General features: G+C 42.6%; 1 protein-coding gene across 8 annotated transcripts; it reads left to right on the plus strand.

Annotated features, from left to right (window-relative positions):
- The first annotated feature begins 5,190 nt into the window (after positions 1–5,190).
- Positions 5,191–16,137, plus strand: LOC111065215 (probable phosphorylase b kinase regulatory subunit alpha). 8 transcript variants are annotated; one of them, XM_022353265.2, is made up of 13 exons: positions 5,193–5,523; positions 5,614–6,227; positions 6,285–6,952; positions 7,022–7,345; positions 7,525–7,669; positions 10,409–10,738; positions 10,821–11,078; positions 11,254–11,418; positions 12,342–12,401; positions 13,703–14,244; positions 14,325–14,592; positions 14,684–15,281; positions 15,378–16,137. In XM_022353265.2, exons 2-13 carry the CDS (start codon positions 5,651–5,653, stop codon positions 15,481–15,483), a joined length of 4,041 nt encoding a protein of 1,346 aa, XP_022208957.1. In that variant the 5' UTR covers positions 5,193–5,523; positions 5,614–5,650; the 3' UTR covers positions 15,484–16,137. The 8 variants fall into 8 exon arrangements, with proteins under 8 accessions (XP_022208954.2, XP_022208957.1, XP_022208960.1 ...); XM_022353268.2 differs by having other exon boundaries at positions 13,988–14,244; XM_022353264.2 differs by lacking the exon at positions 7,525–7,669 and adding an exon at positions 8,974–9,121.
- Positions 16,138–16,310: the final 173 nt, after the last annotated feature.

Consider the following 16,310-nt stretch of genomic DNA (forward strand, 5'->3'; position numbering starts at 1 on the left):
GTTCTCAAACACCTCATCCAGTTGGAAAATCGTACAGGATCTGGCAAAATATTGGCATCATTTATAATTGTAGTGACGTGTACATATTCTACTGTCACCTGATCATCATGAACCTGAATCTCGTTAAACAACTTTCCCTTTGGCCATTCATTTGCATGTTTACTCAAAAACGTGGGTCCTTTCAACCAAGAACTAGTTGATGAAAAGTCTATGTCTCGAATCTTTGTGGCTTCATCTGCGGGGTTGAGCTTTGTCGGTACATATCTCCAGTCGCCAATGTTTATCAATTCTTTAATCTCACCTAATCTTTGTGAAACAAAGATTTTGAATCGTTTGGTACTCGATTTAAGCCAATTCAACACTATCTCTGCATCCGTCCATAAATAAGTCTTGTCAATGTGGATATTTATCATTTCTTTAATTGTCTTACTCAGTCGTGCGGCGAGAAGTGCACCCTGTAACTCAAGTCTTGGTATGGACATTGGCTTAAGTGGTGCGACTCTCGACTTAGCAAGGACAAGCGAACAGTCTATATGTTTTCCATCGTCAAATCTCAAATATGCACACGAAGCATATGCCAATTTTGAGGCATCGCAAAATATGTGTAGCTGCACATTACATTCGTCAATATTTAAATTAGTCATTTTCCTTGAGATATTTAGTTCACTTAACCTGGCTATATTTTGCATAATTTTTCCCACAAAGAACAGTTTTCAGTCGTTATCTTGTCATCCCACTCATGCCACTTTCCCAGATAGCTTGTAAAAGTATTTTATTTGCTATCAAAATATTAGAAAGAAATCCTAAAGGGTCATAGATCGACATGGTGAGTTTTAGAATTTCGCGCTTTGTCGGTCGTCTAGTAAAGTCAAGATATCGCTGTAAATTGATTGAAATTTTAGATTGAACGTAAAAAAATCCTTCTCATAATCCCATATCAATCCTAATACGCGTTCCTCAGTCAAACTTTTCGTTTTTGGTTCCGTTTTCGTTTGTCTATGTCCGTGAGTTGCTCCAAAACTTCATATGAATTACAACTCCAATTACACATTTCAAAACCTGCTTGTTTGTGGATATGCGAGACGTCTTTTATCATCTGAACAGCGCTTGCAATATCTTAGTTCCTCCTAAGTAATCGTCCATATAGTGTTTTGAAACTATTTCCTGGCATGCTTGTGGAAACTGATCTTGAAAGTCAAGGGCATTTCGGTTTTTAGTTTGTTGGGCAATACACGGACTGCATTTTGCACCAAAGAAAAGTACTTGTATCTGATATGTGTCAGGGGTTTTTAGACGATCATATCCTCGCCACAAAATCTTTGGCTTGTTTATCTTCCTGTCTGACTTTTATCTGCAAAAACATTTCCTTAATATCACCAACAAATGCTATCTTAGACCGTCTAAAATTCATTAAAACAGTTGTCAACTCGTTGTAAAGGTCGGGACCTGTCAGAAGATAATCATTTAAGCAAGTACCATGACTTTTTGCAGCCGCATCAAAGACAATCCGGAGTTTGTTTGGCTTATTGATATTTGTAACACCAAAATGTGGTAAATAGTAGGTCAAGGGGGTTTGAATTGAAGATTCATCTCACTAATTTCTTTAAGTATCCTTTGTCTATATATGATTCTATCACTTCGTGATATTTTAAACCATATAGTTTGTTTTTGTCATTTTGCGTTCTAACAGAATTAGTCGATTGTATGCGTTATTGTAACTTTCTGGCAATACAGTATCTCGTTCCCAAAATAACCCACACTCAAATCTATTTCCTTTTCTACAAGTGTCTATCAATGATATCCAAGCATTTTTTGTCGTCCAGAGATATTGGATTATCTTTTGGAAAAGTCATTTCATTCTCCATTGACCAATAGGACTTGACAAGGTTGTGCAAAATACTTAAATCGTCTATTTCGTCTCTATATGAACAGTCAGTTACGTGTAACATATAATTTGAATTATTGTCCGAACCATTTAAATTTACATTGCCGTGAACAACCCATCCCAAGAGTGTTTTGCTAATCGCTGGGCCACTAAAGGATTCATGTTTAATTTTACGCGTGACTATGAGTGACCAATTGTCTTGTCCAATAAGTATCTTAGGCATTGCATTCTGATATGCACAGTCCTTAAAGTCATTTAGAAACTTCCAATTTTTTTTTTTTTTTTTTTTCATGTTGTCAGTGGATTATTGTTAAGCTTGTTCTTTTGAATTACTGCTTGGGAGCTCTGAGTGGCGAAAAATCAATGAGTGCTATATCATTCCATTCTTTTGGAAGATTAACAATCTCTTCACCAAGTTGAAATCGCTTGAGGGGAATACTGATATTCCCTCATAGGCCCTTGACATAATATCAAAAGATACCTCCTCGTTATCCGGATGGATGCAATAAGTCTTCCTGCACGTCTTGTCCAAATATTTCAATTGATAACCCTTCTCCATCAATTTGAGCCATCTCGATCTCATGCCGAGAAGGTCACATGCATTTTGAGATACATCTGGAGCGCTCGGGGGGCTCTTATTGATCTCAACATCCTTCAAGAGAGATGTCAGAGACGGGAGGTTTAGTAGCTCATCAGATGGTGCTTGTTTGATCTGAACGTCTAGATTTAAGGGATTCCCCTTTAATTCAAATTGGACCCCAGTGTTTAATCCGTTAATCTTGGAGATTAATAGACATAGCAATGATCCGACGGATGTCCCCGGAAGATCACTAGACGGGCTGGTCTTCTTCTCCAAATCATAGGATACCATATTCTCACCTTGGACAAAGTCATCTGCTCCATCATCCTCTATAGGGGGGTTGGCATCTAACAGTGCAATGGAATCTTTCCCATCTATCCCACAAGGTTGAACAGAAGGGTTGGCACCGCTCAGACCAGGATAATTAGAGGCAATAGATTCAATCATCTCTTGTTGTTTCTCTAGGGATTCTTCGTTGATATCAGTTCCCAGGTTCTCGTCTAATCCAGGATGTCTAGCCAAGATCTCTTTTGTCAGACTGGCGACATTATTCACTTGATCTCTCTGGCGTTGAGATGCAGGGTTGATCTTCTTGATTTTCGGTGGCATATCTTTATGTAATAATGTATTATGGCTGTATGTACACTTATTAATACTACAAATCTTTTTGCGTTTACAATTTTCATTGCATGATTCACATAAACATGCAATACACAAATGATTTTTGAGACGTCCCCAGCGTTTGTCAACGTCTAGGCTTTTAAATTTGCACATGATGACACATAGTGATCATTCAGTTTACAAAAATTAAATATTTAGTCGTTATTTGTTTAGTGGCCATTTATCATCCGATATAGTAAGTGTCGTTTCTTTGGCTTGTTCAGTCCATACCCTAATAATTGAGCAGCTTTACTTTTTTGCCAATCCATCTCTGCAACACTAGAAGTTGTGGTTCGTCTTTATCTGTTTCTTGATAATGCTGCATAAAGGACATGCGTTGTGATACTGGAAGTTTTTCCAATATGTCATTAAACAAAATCGGATTTCGAATATGGTCAATTTGTTCAAGGGACAACAAAGTATGAATTAAATTTGTAAGTTGGTCATTTAAATTGATAAATCTTTCACACTTGTCATCTTTTAAAACAGGAATATTTCTTATTTATCAATTAACTGCGACAATATGATTTGCATCGCCAAATCGTTCTTCAAAACCCAATGACACATCAACATTTTGTGGCATAATAAAGCGACTGTACTGCTTCCTTAGCCTACCTGCAAAGCCTTTCTAAACGATAATATTTTCGTAATCATTAAATTTACAACTCGCTGTGCTGTTGACAAACTAGCGTGAAAATGGCCAGTCTAAAGGGTCGCCTCAAATTTGGTAAATCCTGCGCGATTGTTTGTCTGCCATAAAACTGCAATTAAATTTGGACTCGCCTTTCGTTGTTACTATGTCAGCGCTACACTCAAACTGAACTTACGTGGAAGTCCGTCGATCCAATTACGTGTTCTGGATTCCGCCTGTGTTTGTCTCATGTATCGTTGTTTTGCACGCTCCTGAGGTCGCTCCCGTTCCAGTTCTATTTGTTGTTGAAGATCAACTTGTTGTCATCAAAAAATCCATTTGAATTTGGTTCCCATTCGATTTCAGAGCATTCTGACGTTCCTATCCTCCTTTTGTGTAGCAGGAAAGGTGTCGAAGCTGGAACTACTGTGTTGTTAATTTCATCATAATCGGAAATATGCTGTATGTCGTGTCGGCAGCTATCTTTTCTTTGTCTGCCGTTTTAGGCGTTTTCGGCTTGCGCTTTGGTGGCATGATCGCTGTCTGATATCTGCCTTATTGCTGCTGCAAATTTTTATGTATACCCAAGCCTGGGCTTATACATATAATGTCGTTGGGTCTGTGTGTTGTGTGTATGCGTCGGTGCAACTGTCTGTTGCTGGTATGCGTGTCTAAATGACAACTTAGAACCATACATAGCTACACACTTACAACGGATGATGAAATAGCGTCTCTTAGTGTCGTAAGTGCTAAAGCAAATGCGATGTGGCATATTTCATATGCTGTTTCACAAGGCTACGAAGGACCATGTTGTTGTACCTGTGGAATGTTAACTGTATTATCCGGCTCGAAAGCCATGTTGTTGTACCTGTGGAATGTTAACTGTATTATCCGGCTCGAAAGCGTTGGATTGGCTATCCGTCACACTCTTTGATTGTCCATTCCGTTGCGCTTTGCGCGTTTATTTAGTTTCTTTTACAATTTTCAAACTTAAAACTATATTTCTTCCCGCGTGTCCTCTCTTTTCTTTTAATCAAGTGATCATACCCCATCGATATTCAGTTATCGCCTAAACTATCGGTTAAACAATATTCATTATATAAAGTAAAATATGATTGTGAGACTAAACTAAAATAATAACTTTTCAACACTTATGTTTTACTATATTTTTTGTTGCTCTTTTTTTCTTAAGCCACATTTTAAAAACAATCAAATAAATGAGAGTACTTTCAGTTAACTAATATTGTAGAAAATTGATTATTTCATCGCATAAAATTATACGTACAGTGCTGAGGGCTCTAGCTAATTGGCAAGACTAAACCGAATATGAAAATCGAGAAATATGATTTCTGATCATCAACAAGAAAACAATATATTTATAGTTATTTTTTTGGTTCGTTCATGAACGAACCAGCACTATTTGACCAGCTCTGGTCACACTGCATGACATTGAGTTGACTTTTGGTTTGGTTTTTTTAATTACAATACATTTTATTTGCAAAGAACGGACAGAAAATACATTGCTATTGATTGTGGCCACTCGCGTAACTTCACATACGACTTCTCATCGAGAATGATCTGGAGTGCAAGTGCTGACGACGTTTCTAGCGGGTTCTAGAGGTTGAGGAAGCGTGTGGTCGCAGTGGTCGGTCGGGTCGGTCATCCTCTGCCTCTGTGTGAGAGGCGCCTCTCACGGCCGTGAGACAACAATTGCATGCGTGCGTGCCCTGCCTGCCCCACAGACCACAACAAACGATTCTAAATTATGTAAGTGATCATGTCAAGAGCAGCAGCAGCAGCAGCAGACGCATCCAACGATATTAACACACACATGACATGCTCTTTTTGTACGTGTAGTAGCCACAGCTCACAGCACATAGCACACATCTCCGAGATGCGTTCCCGTAGCAATTCGGGCGTCCGCTTGGACTACTATCAGCGCATTGTTCACCGACTGATATTGGCGCACCAGGAGCCGGTTACCGGCCTATTTCCTGCCTCCAATGTCAACTCGCATGCATGGATACGCGACAATGTGTACTGCATTCTGGCCGTTTGGGGCTTGTCGATGGCCTACAAGAAGATCGCCGACCAGGACGAGGATCGTGCCAAATGCTATGAGCTGGAGCAAAGCTGTGTGAAGCTAATGCGCGGCCTGCTCATGGCCATGATGAACCAAAAGGACAAGGTCGAAAAGTTCAAGATGACGCAGAGCCCGTACGATTCGCTGCATGCCAAGTACTCCAGCAAGAATGGCCTGCCCGTGGTCGGGGATGGCGAGTGGGGTCATCTGCAGATCGATGCCGTCTCTCTGTATCTGCTGATCCTGGCCCAAATGACGGCCTCTGGCCTGCAGATTGTCTTCTCCCTGGACGAGGTGTCGTTCATACAGAACCTGGTCTTTTACATTGAGTCGGCCTACTCCATACCCGACTATGGCATCTGGGAGCGAGGCGACAAGACCAATCACGGTGGGTGAATGCTCCGCCCCGTTTTGTGCATCTCAATATCGAAATTCTATGTTCCAGGTGAGCCGGAATTGAATGCCAGCTCCATTGGCATGGCCAAGGCCGCCTTGGAGGCCATGAACGAATTGGATTTGTTTGGTGCACGCGGCGGACCGGCCAGCGTCATTCATGTGCTGGCCGACGAGGCGCACAAATGCCAGGCCGTGCTGCAGTCGATGCTGCCACGTGAATCCAACAGCAAGGAGCTGGACTCGGGCCTCCTGTGTGTGATTGGCTTTCCCGCGTTTGCCGTGGACGATGCCCAGCTGATACACAAAACCAAAGATGCGATTCTGTCCCGCCTGCAGGGCAAATACGGCTGCAAGCGTTTCCTGCGCGATGGCTATCGCACACCGAAGGAAGATCCCTCCAGGCTCTACTACGAGCGCTGGGAGTTGCGCATGTTCGAGAACATCGAATGCGAATGGCCGCTCTTCTTCTGCTACCTCATCCTGTTCCATGCATTTCAAAACGACAAACGCTCGGTGCAGGAGTATGCCGATCGTTTGGAGAAGATAATGGTCCGCTCCGAGGATGGCACACTGCTGGTGCCCGAAAGCTATGCTGTGCCCCAGGATCTGGTTGGATTTGAGTACCAAAAACCGGGCTCACAGCTGCGCGAAGTTGTGGGCCGTTGCCCCTTCCTTTGGGGTCAATCGCTCTTCATTTTGGGCCGCCTATTGCAGGAGGTAATGTATGCATAGTGGAGGCAGGAGATTTGTGCACTTAAAACTATTTCATTTCCATTTCCCCTGTAGGGTTTCCTGGCTGTGGGCGAACTGGATCCATTGAATCGTCGCCTGGGTGCCCAAAAGAAACCCGATGTGGTCGTCCAAGTGGTGATCATTGCCGAGGACAATGAGATACGCGACAAGCTGGCCGAGCATGATCTGCATGTCCAGACCATAGCCGAGGTGGCGCCCATTGAGGTGCAGCCCGCACGTGTCCTTAGCCACCTATACACGTATCTGGGGCGTAATCGCAAGCTGGGGCTCAGCGGTCGCAAGTCCCGCGATGTGGGCATACTCAGCACCAGCAAGTTGTACTCCCTAAAGGATCGTATATTTGCCTTCACGCCGCAGGTGAGTTCACAGTTTTTTGTCCCTGAATCCCCGCCCCCCAGAAAAGCTCCCTCCTTCCTCCTTCCTACTCTGTTTGCTCTGTTTAAGCTCTATTCTGTTCTACTCTATTATTTATTTGATTTTTTATTTACTATTCATCACTATTATTATTATTATATTATTTGTATGATGTGCATCAGTTTGCCGACTTGTCGCGCTTCTATATAGCCTCCGATAACGAACTCATGATCGACATCCTTAAGGGCGAAATCAATTTTCTCAAGTCCGCTTGGGATCTGCTGGGCCGGCCACTGGTCACCCTAGTGCTGAAGCGCATCCACTTAGGTCGGTTCCAAACAAAAACAAAAAAAACAACACACAGAACACAGCAAATATTTTTTGTTTCTGTTTCTGTTTCTTCTTCTTCATCAATTTTTACTGTACTTTAATTTTCTTTAATTTTTGTTTCATTTAACATGTATCTCTCTCTCTCTCTCTGTGTGGTTCTCCCCCTCCCTACTATCTCCTTTATCTGCTAATCTCTTTCTGTTTTTATTATTACTATTTTTTTCAAGAAATTTATTTGCAAGGGTTTGCGTTTGGTTTTCTTTCTGTATTGTTTATAAATTAATTGACACACATGCACACACACACACATACACATACACATAGACACACATAGACACAATTACGCACTTGAATTTATTTATTTATTAGAGAACCATTTGTTATATGATTCCACTCGATTGCCCCAATGGCCTTTGTTTACTCTCATCCAATTGGATATTGATTGTCAAATGGTGGGTTCGAGTGATTGCCGGATCTAATTTCAGTATTTCCAGTACTTGCCATGGTTCAATAAGTGCCCGCAATTTAATGCAGAGAAATGCTGAAATGCTGTTTTATGTAAATTCTAATATATTCGGGAAACAACGCAAGACTTTTCCTCATTCAATTCGTTTCACTTCGTTTAAATGTAGTGCATTCGAGTCTTACGTGAGCCCGCACTCAGCGCATTCACTCTCGGGCTCTTTTGAAGCACTGTTGCCGCCCACATTCTTGTCATTAATTAATTTAATTAATTTGTAATCAGTTGTGCTTGGGAAACTTATTGAACCGTGTGATATGGTAATACTTGGATTATAAAACTTAGATCCAAATGAATGACAGACACACATGCCCATTGGGCAATCGATTCTACTAGTTCTTAATGATTATTATTTTTATTTTAGTTCTTGGTTATGGTAGAGCCTGTAACTTAAATTAGTTGACAAAAAAGAACCACCTGATACTATTTTAATTTTTAAACATACATATCTACTTATAGAAACCATCCACACATACATACATACTATACATATATTTTTACACTTTTGTAATGGATTTTACTTAGTTTTTAGTTGACATTTCCATTCGCTACTTCCCGCTCTCTGATTGAACTTTACTCTTGAGTTTATCCCCTAAATTCCTCCATTGAAAATTGGCCATAGAAAATCGATGAACAAAAAGTCAATCAAAATACCTTTCTCTTGTTTATTTTATACGAAATGCAACCAACCAACCAACCAACCAACAAAACAAAACAAAACACTGAAAACAATAAAACAAAAACAATCAATCAATCAAACAACAATAAAACACTTACACAGCATATCGACTATGAAGAATACTATACAACACGCGATCCCGATTTGCTTGCCAGCAATTTTACCACAAATTTAGCATTCTTGACCAACAATTGGCGTCACATGTTGGGCAGGCCGACAATCACACTAATGGCAACCCACTATATGCTAGGTAATTACTATTCCAAAAACCAAAAACCAAAAACCAAAAAACCAATCCTCAACCCGATTCTGCATCCCAAAAAAAAAACAAAAAAAAAAAAGAAGAAAAAATCCATATATTCCAGCAACACTCCTCCCACACACACCCCCCAAACACACACACACACACACACACACAACAAAACCAACAACAACAAATTGATATTCAACTCCAGCATTAATGGATTCTGTGATCTGTGATCTGCAATCTGTAATCTTCTCGCTTGTGTCTGCAACTAGTCTTTTCTCTAGCTATCTACTACTACTCTAGTCCTCTTAATGCTGCCTCTAAACTTTAATATAACCCACGAGTATGTATATAATACCAACAATGCCAAAAATATGTATTGCTATTCTTTCTTATGTGTGCTCTCTGCTCTATAATTGCCCTGCGCTGTGTTGGCTCAAAAGTCAGACAAAATACATCCCAATCCAACCCTACCCTACCCTACCCATGCATACCCATCCCGTACATGCCACAGTTTGGCCGTTCGCTTATGCGAAATTTGAACATTCGCACAAACGCCGAAGGTATTGAAGATATCTGAAAAAAAAAATCAAAATTTAGTGTGCAAAACCAAAAACAATTGACAAATCATTTCATGAACCCTTTTAAAATCGATAAAATCTTAACTTGTGTAAGCCCAAGAATGGGCTTGAAGAATAGCTAAATTTTGTGTAAAATTAAAACATTTAAAAATTGATATGATGATATTGAAACATTGCCTCAGATATCGCTGAAATTGTCGCTGCAAACTACGCGTCCCATAGCTCATTTTTAAGTATCCACCAATCCACCAATCCACCAATCTACCTATGCCTATGCCTATGCCTATGCTTATGAAATTCTATGCCATCTACTATCCAAAAGTATTATCCCTTCCTCCTGTAACTACTTTGTGTGGCGGCTGTGCTCCTAATTTGTATTACCTTTTTGTTTGGCTTGGTTTGAACTGCGCACTTGACTAATCCCCCCCCCCCCCTGCTGGAATTTTGGATGAGAATTTGATCCGTATATAATATACTATATACTCGTATATCGGTTATTGTTGTATTTATTGTGTGACTAAATCATAGCTATAAGCCACAGCGCCCTAATAACCAAACACAACCACAGAAACTATTCCATTCCATTCAATCAATCGATCGATCAAAGAAAATAAGATGAGCCACATCCACACATCCACACATCACAAATAAGACAAGAGCCCAAATTGAAGCAGAAGTAAAGCTAACATTTTGTCAATAACCGATCCAGACCAGGACAAGATACCGCTGGCCATGATCCAAACGATGAGGAAACTCAAGTCGGGCTACATCAATGGCACCCGCGTGATGTTGGGCAGCCTGAAGGACTTTCTCAACACCTCGGCCATCACGGACTTGAGTTTTCTGGGCAGCACCGAGGATGGCTATCCGGACCGTTTGCATCCCGATGTGCAGACCTATTTGGATGAGCATCTGCTGCGCTCGTTCAGCAATCGCAGTACAATGAATCTACGCGGCGCACAGCTGAGGCCACGCACCCTACGCCGGCGCATGTCCTGCAAGGGAGCCATCAAGAAGACGCGCTCCATAAATGTCGACTGTAAGCGGGATTTTTATTTGTATATTTGTATTTATTTATGTTATATTTATTTACATATATTTTTCTTGTTTTTGTTTTCCAGCCGATAACCTGGGCATGGAGGGGCCCTCACCGCTCACCGAACGGCGACTGTCGTCGGTGGTGCCGCCGCCCTGGCTGCAGGCCAACAAGCAGAGCCATGTCTCAGTGTTTGCCACCACGCCCGAGGAGGGGCCCAGCTCGCCGAATCTCCTTCTGGGCAACGAGCTGGTCATTCGCGAGAATATCTATCCCGTGGATCCGCACGGACCGAATCGTTCGGCCATCGATAGGCGCAGCGAGTTTGTGCGCCAGCAAGAGAGTTAGTTTCCCACCCCCGCCATTCCACCATTCTTTTCCATTTCTTTTAATTCGTATTTAGTTTCCTAATTTGATATATTTTCGTATGTTTTCTCTTTACATTTTTCCCTTTGTTGCCGTATGATTTGTTTTGGCGTTTTTGTTCGTGCGAATATTTTGTAAATAATGCATAATAGTAACGGTGCCAAAAATTCTCATCCAACGCCATCGGGCGGAAACCAATTTTGCGGACACAGAGGTGGAGGAGCTGATTGCCATGTTGCGCGAGACGGAGAATCTCGAGGAGCAGGGCGACATACTGCAGTATCTGGTCGATACACAGGGCCTGGACTTTAATACAGGTAAGTGCCAAGTCAAGCCAAGAGATGGAAAGAAAAACAAGCCTGCTTTAATATATGGTTTAGATCAGCTTTAAGCTTTTAGTTTCTTCTGTAACGAGAGGACAACGAACAAACACAAGCAAACGCCTCACACACACACACACACACACACATGCCAAGCATACACACGCCTAAACACACGCATAAGCACACACAACACACACTTGATTCGTCCTGCAGATATTCTGTCTCAATATTTTGTTTAGTTTTTGGGAATTGATTAGAATTAAAAATGCAGATAAAAATGTTAATGAAATGCAGATACAACTAGAAGTTTCTTAGGTGTATCGTTGCAATCATTGTAAAGGTACCAACGTAAACGTAGGTTAGGTTCGCCCTATTCAAGCGAGGCTTGGAATTAAGAGAGCGAAAGCGCAAGAGAGCGCGAGAGCAGCTTAGAAAAGCTGCGAACAAAAGCGACAGAAAGAGAGAGAGAGAGAGATATGAAGCTTGAGCGCAGATGTAAGTGAACAGTTAAATCAGAATTTTCTAGTAATCCGTCCGTCTGACTGTTTCCATGCCACGTACCACATACATACATGTAAATATGTACTTTATGCGTTTAGTCTCTTTCGATTACGGGTATCTACAGTTTTGTCTTTAGCCTGGATTGTCCTTTCTTTTTAGTTGAGTTGAATATTTCAAACATTTGCCTAAGTATAAGTCTGATCTACTACATTCATGAAATTGTTGGCATCTAAACCGTACATTCAATCATTTTATATGCGTGTCTATTGTACTCATTGTTCTCTGTGGTGCCCCCCTTCAAAAATGAACATTCTTGTTCTTGTCCATCGTGCATCGTGCATCGTTCTGTTCTCCGTACTCCGTACTCCGTACTCCGTGCTCCGTTCTCCGTGCTCGTAATTTGTGGTCGTCTACAGCTGGCCTGGGATTTAAGAATAAATCGGATGATAATGCCTCTGCCATGGCCGGAGCTGGAGGTAAGTTTGTCTTTTCCATCCCAGATGTCTGTCTATATTGATGGTTGTAGATCGTTGCTACTGTTGGTGGTCGTTGTTTTGTAAGAGCATCCAACTGGTACGGGGCTTGTAATCCACCCACCCAGGGCTGTCGTTTACACTCCTTTCCCACACACCACACACCACTCTCCTGCGATTTGTGATTTATAGCCAGAGATTGGCAGATAATTTCTTTAACATTCACACAAACTATTTTCCCAATTCTCTTTGTATCCCCCTTTTAATCCTCCTGCTTTTCCTTCTATTTTTTCCCAAATATTGTCCAAAAATTTCGTTAAATTTTCCGTTTACTATTTTTAACTTTCTGTGTATATTTTTTAATCCTTTTTATGGTCCTACTTTCTGTGATTTACAGCCAGAGATTGGCAAAGAAATCCTTACCCTTCTGTTCACTTTTACCTCTCTTTTTTTTTTTGTCTCTTTGTGTGCCTTTACTCTCCCACTCTCTTCCTTCTACTTCTCCCAGATATTGTCCAATAATTAACTTTAATTTTCTGTTAACTATTTTTCCCTTTTAGCCTTCAGAGATCCCTTCAACTTTCTGTTAAACTATTTTTCCCCTCTTTTTGTATCTTTGTTTTGTTTTTTTTTTGTGTGTGATTTGTGTCAATTGTTTCATCCCAAATCGGCATTGCCTTTATTTACAATTTATTTAGCATTTAGCATTAATAATACACATCAATTTGAAACGCTTTCTTTACTGCTTAAGTTATGGCTTTATAATGCATTAAATTATGTTAAACATAAATCCATCATTTTATATTTTTACTTGTTACTTGGGACTCCTTTGATGAATGTTTTCTAAATCGAATTTTTTTGTATTTCTTTTACGTTTTATTTTATATTCCACGCCACACACACATCACACGCACACACACACACACACACACACACACACACACATTCCACGCATGCGCTCTGTGTGTGTCCCGCTTATGCCGCCGCATGTTGCATTAACAAAAAAAAAAAAACCAATCAAAATCCAACCGATTCTTCCCATACTACATATACTACATATATATATATATATATGTTTCCCAACGCAACCCGAAACTAACCCAAACTCAAACCAACAAAAAATAACCACAAAATAACCAAATAAAAGAGCTCGAGCAAGCATTCGTGGACGAGGTGGTGCTCGGACTGGCTAATGCTAATGCTGCAGGTGGTGGTGGGGCTGGTGGTGGTTACTGGGGACGGGCATGAGGCGAGGGCTAAGCTGCCCACAGTGATCATCGATGATGCGACTGCTTCAATTACAGCCACACCGAATTCGGCCAAGGATAAGGCCAATGCCACTTCGACGCCCAAAACGACTTCGACACCGACACCAGGAGGCGCCGCTGCCGCCTCCACCGCCAATAGCAGCAGCAGCAATAGCAGCAGCAACATCAACAGCCACAGCCACAACATCAGCAACAGCAGCAACAATAGCAACAATAGCAACAGCAGCAGCAGCACCAACACCACTAACAACTGCAACAACAGCAGCCTCAATCTGAATCTGAATGTGAATCCGTCTAACAACGATTCTTCTCACTCTGAAGGAATGCTGGAGGAGGGACGCGTGGTCACCGTGCGAGACCTGCTCAAGGGCCTCTACGAGAAGGCCTGCCAGCAGAAGCTCTGGGGACTGGTGCGTCACACGGCCGGGATGTTGGGCAAACGTGTCGAGGATCTGGCCAAGGCCGTCACCGATTTGCTGGTGCGCCAGAAGCAGGTCACCGTCGGCATGCCACCCAATAATGAGCACACCATAACGGCACCCCTGCCCGAAGGAGAGCTGCGCCAACTGATACACGATGTGAATAGATTGCTATATATATACAAAGTAGAATTTGGATTATCAGACTATCAATATTAACTCGTTTTTGTGTGTTTCAGGCCTATGGAGATGATGAGAGCACAGCAATGCTCACACAGGAGCTGATGGTCTACCTGGCCATGTTCATACGCACCGAGCCGCAGTTGTTTCACGAAATGTTGCGTCTGCGCGTCGGCCTGATCATTCAGGTGATGGCCAAAGAGCTGTCGCGCACCTTGAACTGTGACGGTGAGGCGGCATCGGAGCATTTACTTAACCTCTCGCCCTTCGAGATGAAGAATCTCCTCTATCACATACTCAGCGGCAAGGAGTTCGCTGTCAGCAGTGGTATGTTCATGTCCCATGGTCCCATGTCCCATGGTATTTTTCCTTCCGTCCATTCACTCATTTGTTCGATTGCTTTTGCTTTGTGTTGCAGTGGCGCGTGGCAATCTGTCGATTGTCAGCTGCAAGAGCAGTCGCGTCAGCAAGAAGAGCCAGATCGGTCTGGGCGATCCGGAGGGCGAGGATGCCCTGATGGCGACCATCGATGATCGGCAGGGCCAGTGGCTCCGTCGTCGTCGTCTTGATGGCGCCCTCAATCGGGTGCCGCGTGATTTCTACTCGCGCGTCTGGACGGTGCTGGAGAAGTGCCAGGGCCTGGCCATCGAGGGACGTGTACTGCAGCAGAGCCTCACCCAGGAGATGACGCCCGGCGAGCTTAAGTTCGCCCTCGAAGTGGAGACGGCCCTCAATCAGATCCCACAGCCCGAGTATCGGCAGCTGGTGGTCGAGGCCCTAATGGTGCTCACCCTGGTCACCGAGCACAATATGGTGCCCACACTGGGTGGCATCATTTATGTGGAGCATCTGGTGCACAAGGCCAATCAGTTGTTCCTCGAGGATCAGCGCAAGGTCCAAGGCGATGCCACACTGTGCTGTGCCAAGATCAAGGATGGCAAGGAGCAGCAGCAGGCCGCTTCGGGGATGTTACTGTGTGGCGGTGCGGCCTATATTTGTCAGCATCTGTACGACAGGTAGGCGAGCGCCACAGGATACACATCTATCAGCCTTAAAGCTAACTCTCTCTCTCTCCCTCTCTTTCACTTTCATGTTCCGATGTGCGGTGACAGCGCTCCCAGCGGCAGCTATGGAACCATGACATACATGTCGCGTGCCGTGGCACTCGTACTGGACTGTTTGCCCAAGCACGGTGAAATGGAGTGCGCCATCTCCTAAGGATCCACACCCCATCCCACCCCCGAAAGCGAAGGGATCTGCGCCCACTTAATGCCAATTTTTGCAACTTTGGAAACGTCCTCTCTCTCAGTCACTCACCCCCTTTATCTATCTAGCTATCTATCCATCTCTCTCTCTCTCTCTCCCCCCGTTTTCTCTTTTTGTGTGTCTGTGTGTGTGTGTGCGTGTGTGTGTGTATTAAACCCAACGATAATTTTAGTCCAGAGGCCAATTGTATATATTTTAAAGACCTCTATTTAAAGCCCTTTCATTTTTGTGTGTGTTTTCTCTGTGCTTGTTTTAACCCAACAAAAATTCCGAAAACGGTAACCCCTTCATCGCTTTATACGAGACACATATATAACTTATAGGACCCCCAATGCCTCGTACTCCTCTTCGATAACCTTGTCCACTTTATGGATATTATATCCATAGGCCATATATAACACCACCCCCCCTAGCCCGACCTGCCGCTACCGCTACCGATTTGGGTGCGCAAAACGACGAAAACTATTTTTTTTATTAATTGTTGTAACTTTTCATTTTGAAAAAATGCTCTGACTCCCCGCCACATACCCCCCACATTTGATACGTTTGGATTGTAATGAAGGAACGCGAAAGATTTACAATAAAAATGTGTGTTTGCAATGTTAATGTGATGTGTCCATTTATTTATTTAGATTTCTATTTAATTTGATTGATTATGGCAGAGTGAAAATGATTCCTAAGCTGTGCCCACAAAAATGGGAATATCCTTAACCCGTGCTCTGTCATCATTTCTGTTAATAATAACAGAAATAAACACCTTACAAATCTAAGATCCAGAG

This window comes from Drosophila obscura, unplaced genomic scaffold, assembly GCF_018151105.1.
Source record: "Drosophila obscura isolate BZ-5 IFL unplaced genomic scaffold, ASM1815110v1 contig_73, whole genome shotgun sequence".
NCBI classification, from domain to species: domain Eukaryota; kingdom Metazoa; phylum Arthropoda; class Insecta; order Diptera; family Drosophilidae; genus Drosophila; species Drosophila obscura.

Coding starts and splice junctions, on each gene's coding strand:
- LOC111065215 (XM_022353264.2), top strand. CDS start 5,651: ATGCGTTCCCGTAGCAATTCGGGCGTCCGCTTGGACTACTATCAGCGC. Junction 6,953..7,021: donor TGGGCCGCCTATTGCAGGAG/GTAATGTATGCA, acceptor TTTCCCCTGTAG/GGTTTCCTGGCTGTGGGCGA. Junction 9,122..10,408: donor GGCAACCCACTATATGCTAG/GTAATTACTATT, acceptor TAACCGATCCAG/ACCAGGACAAGATACCGCTG.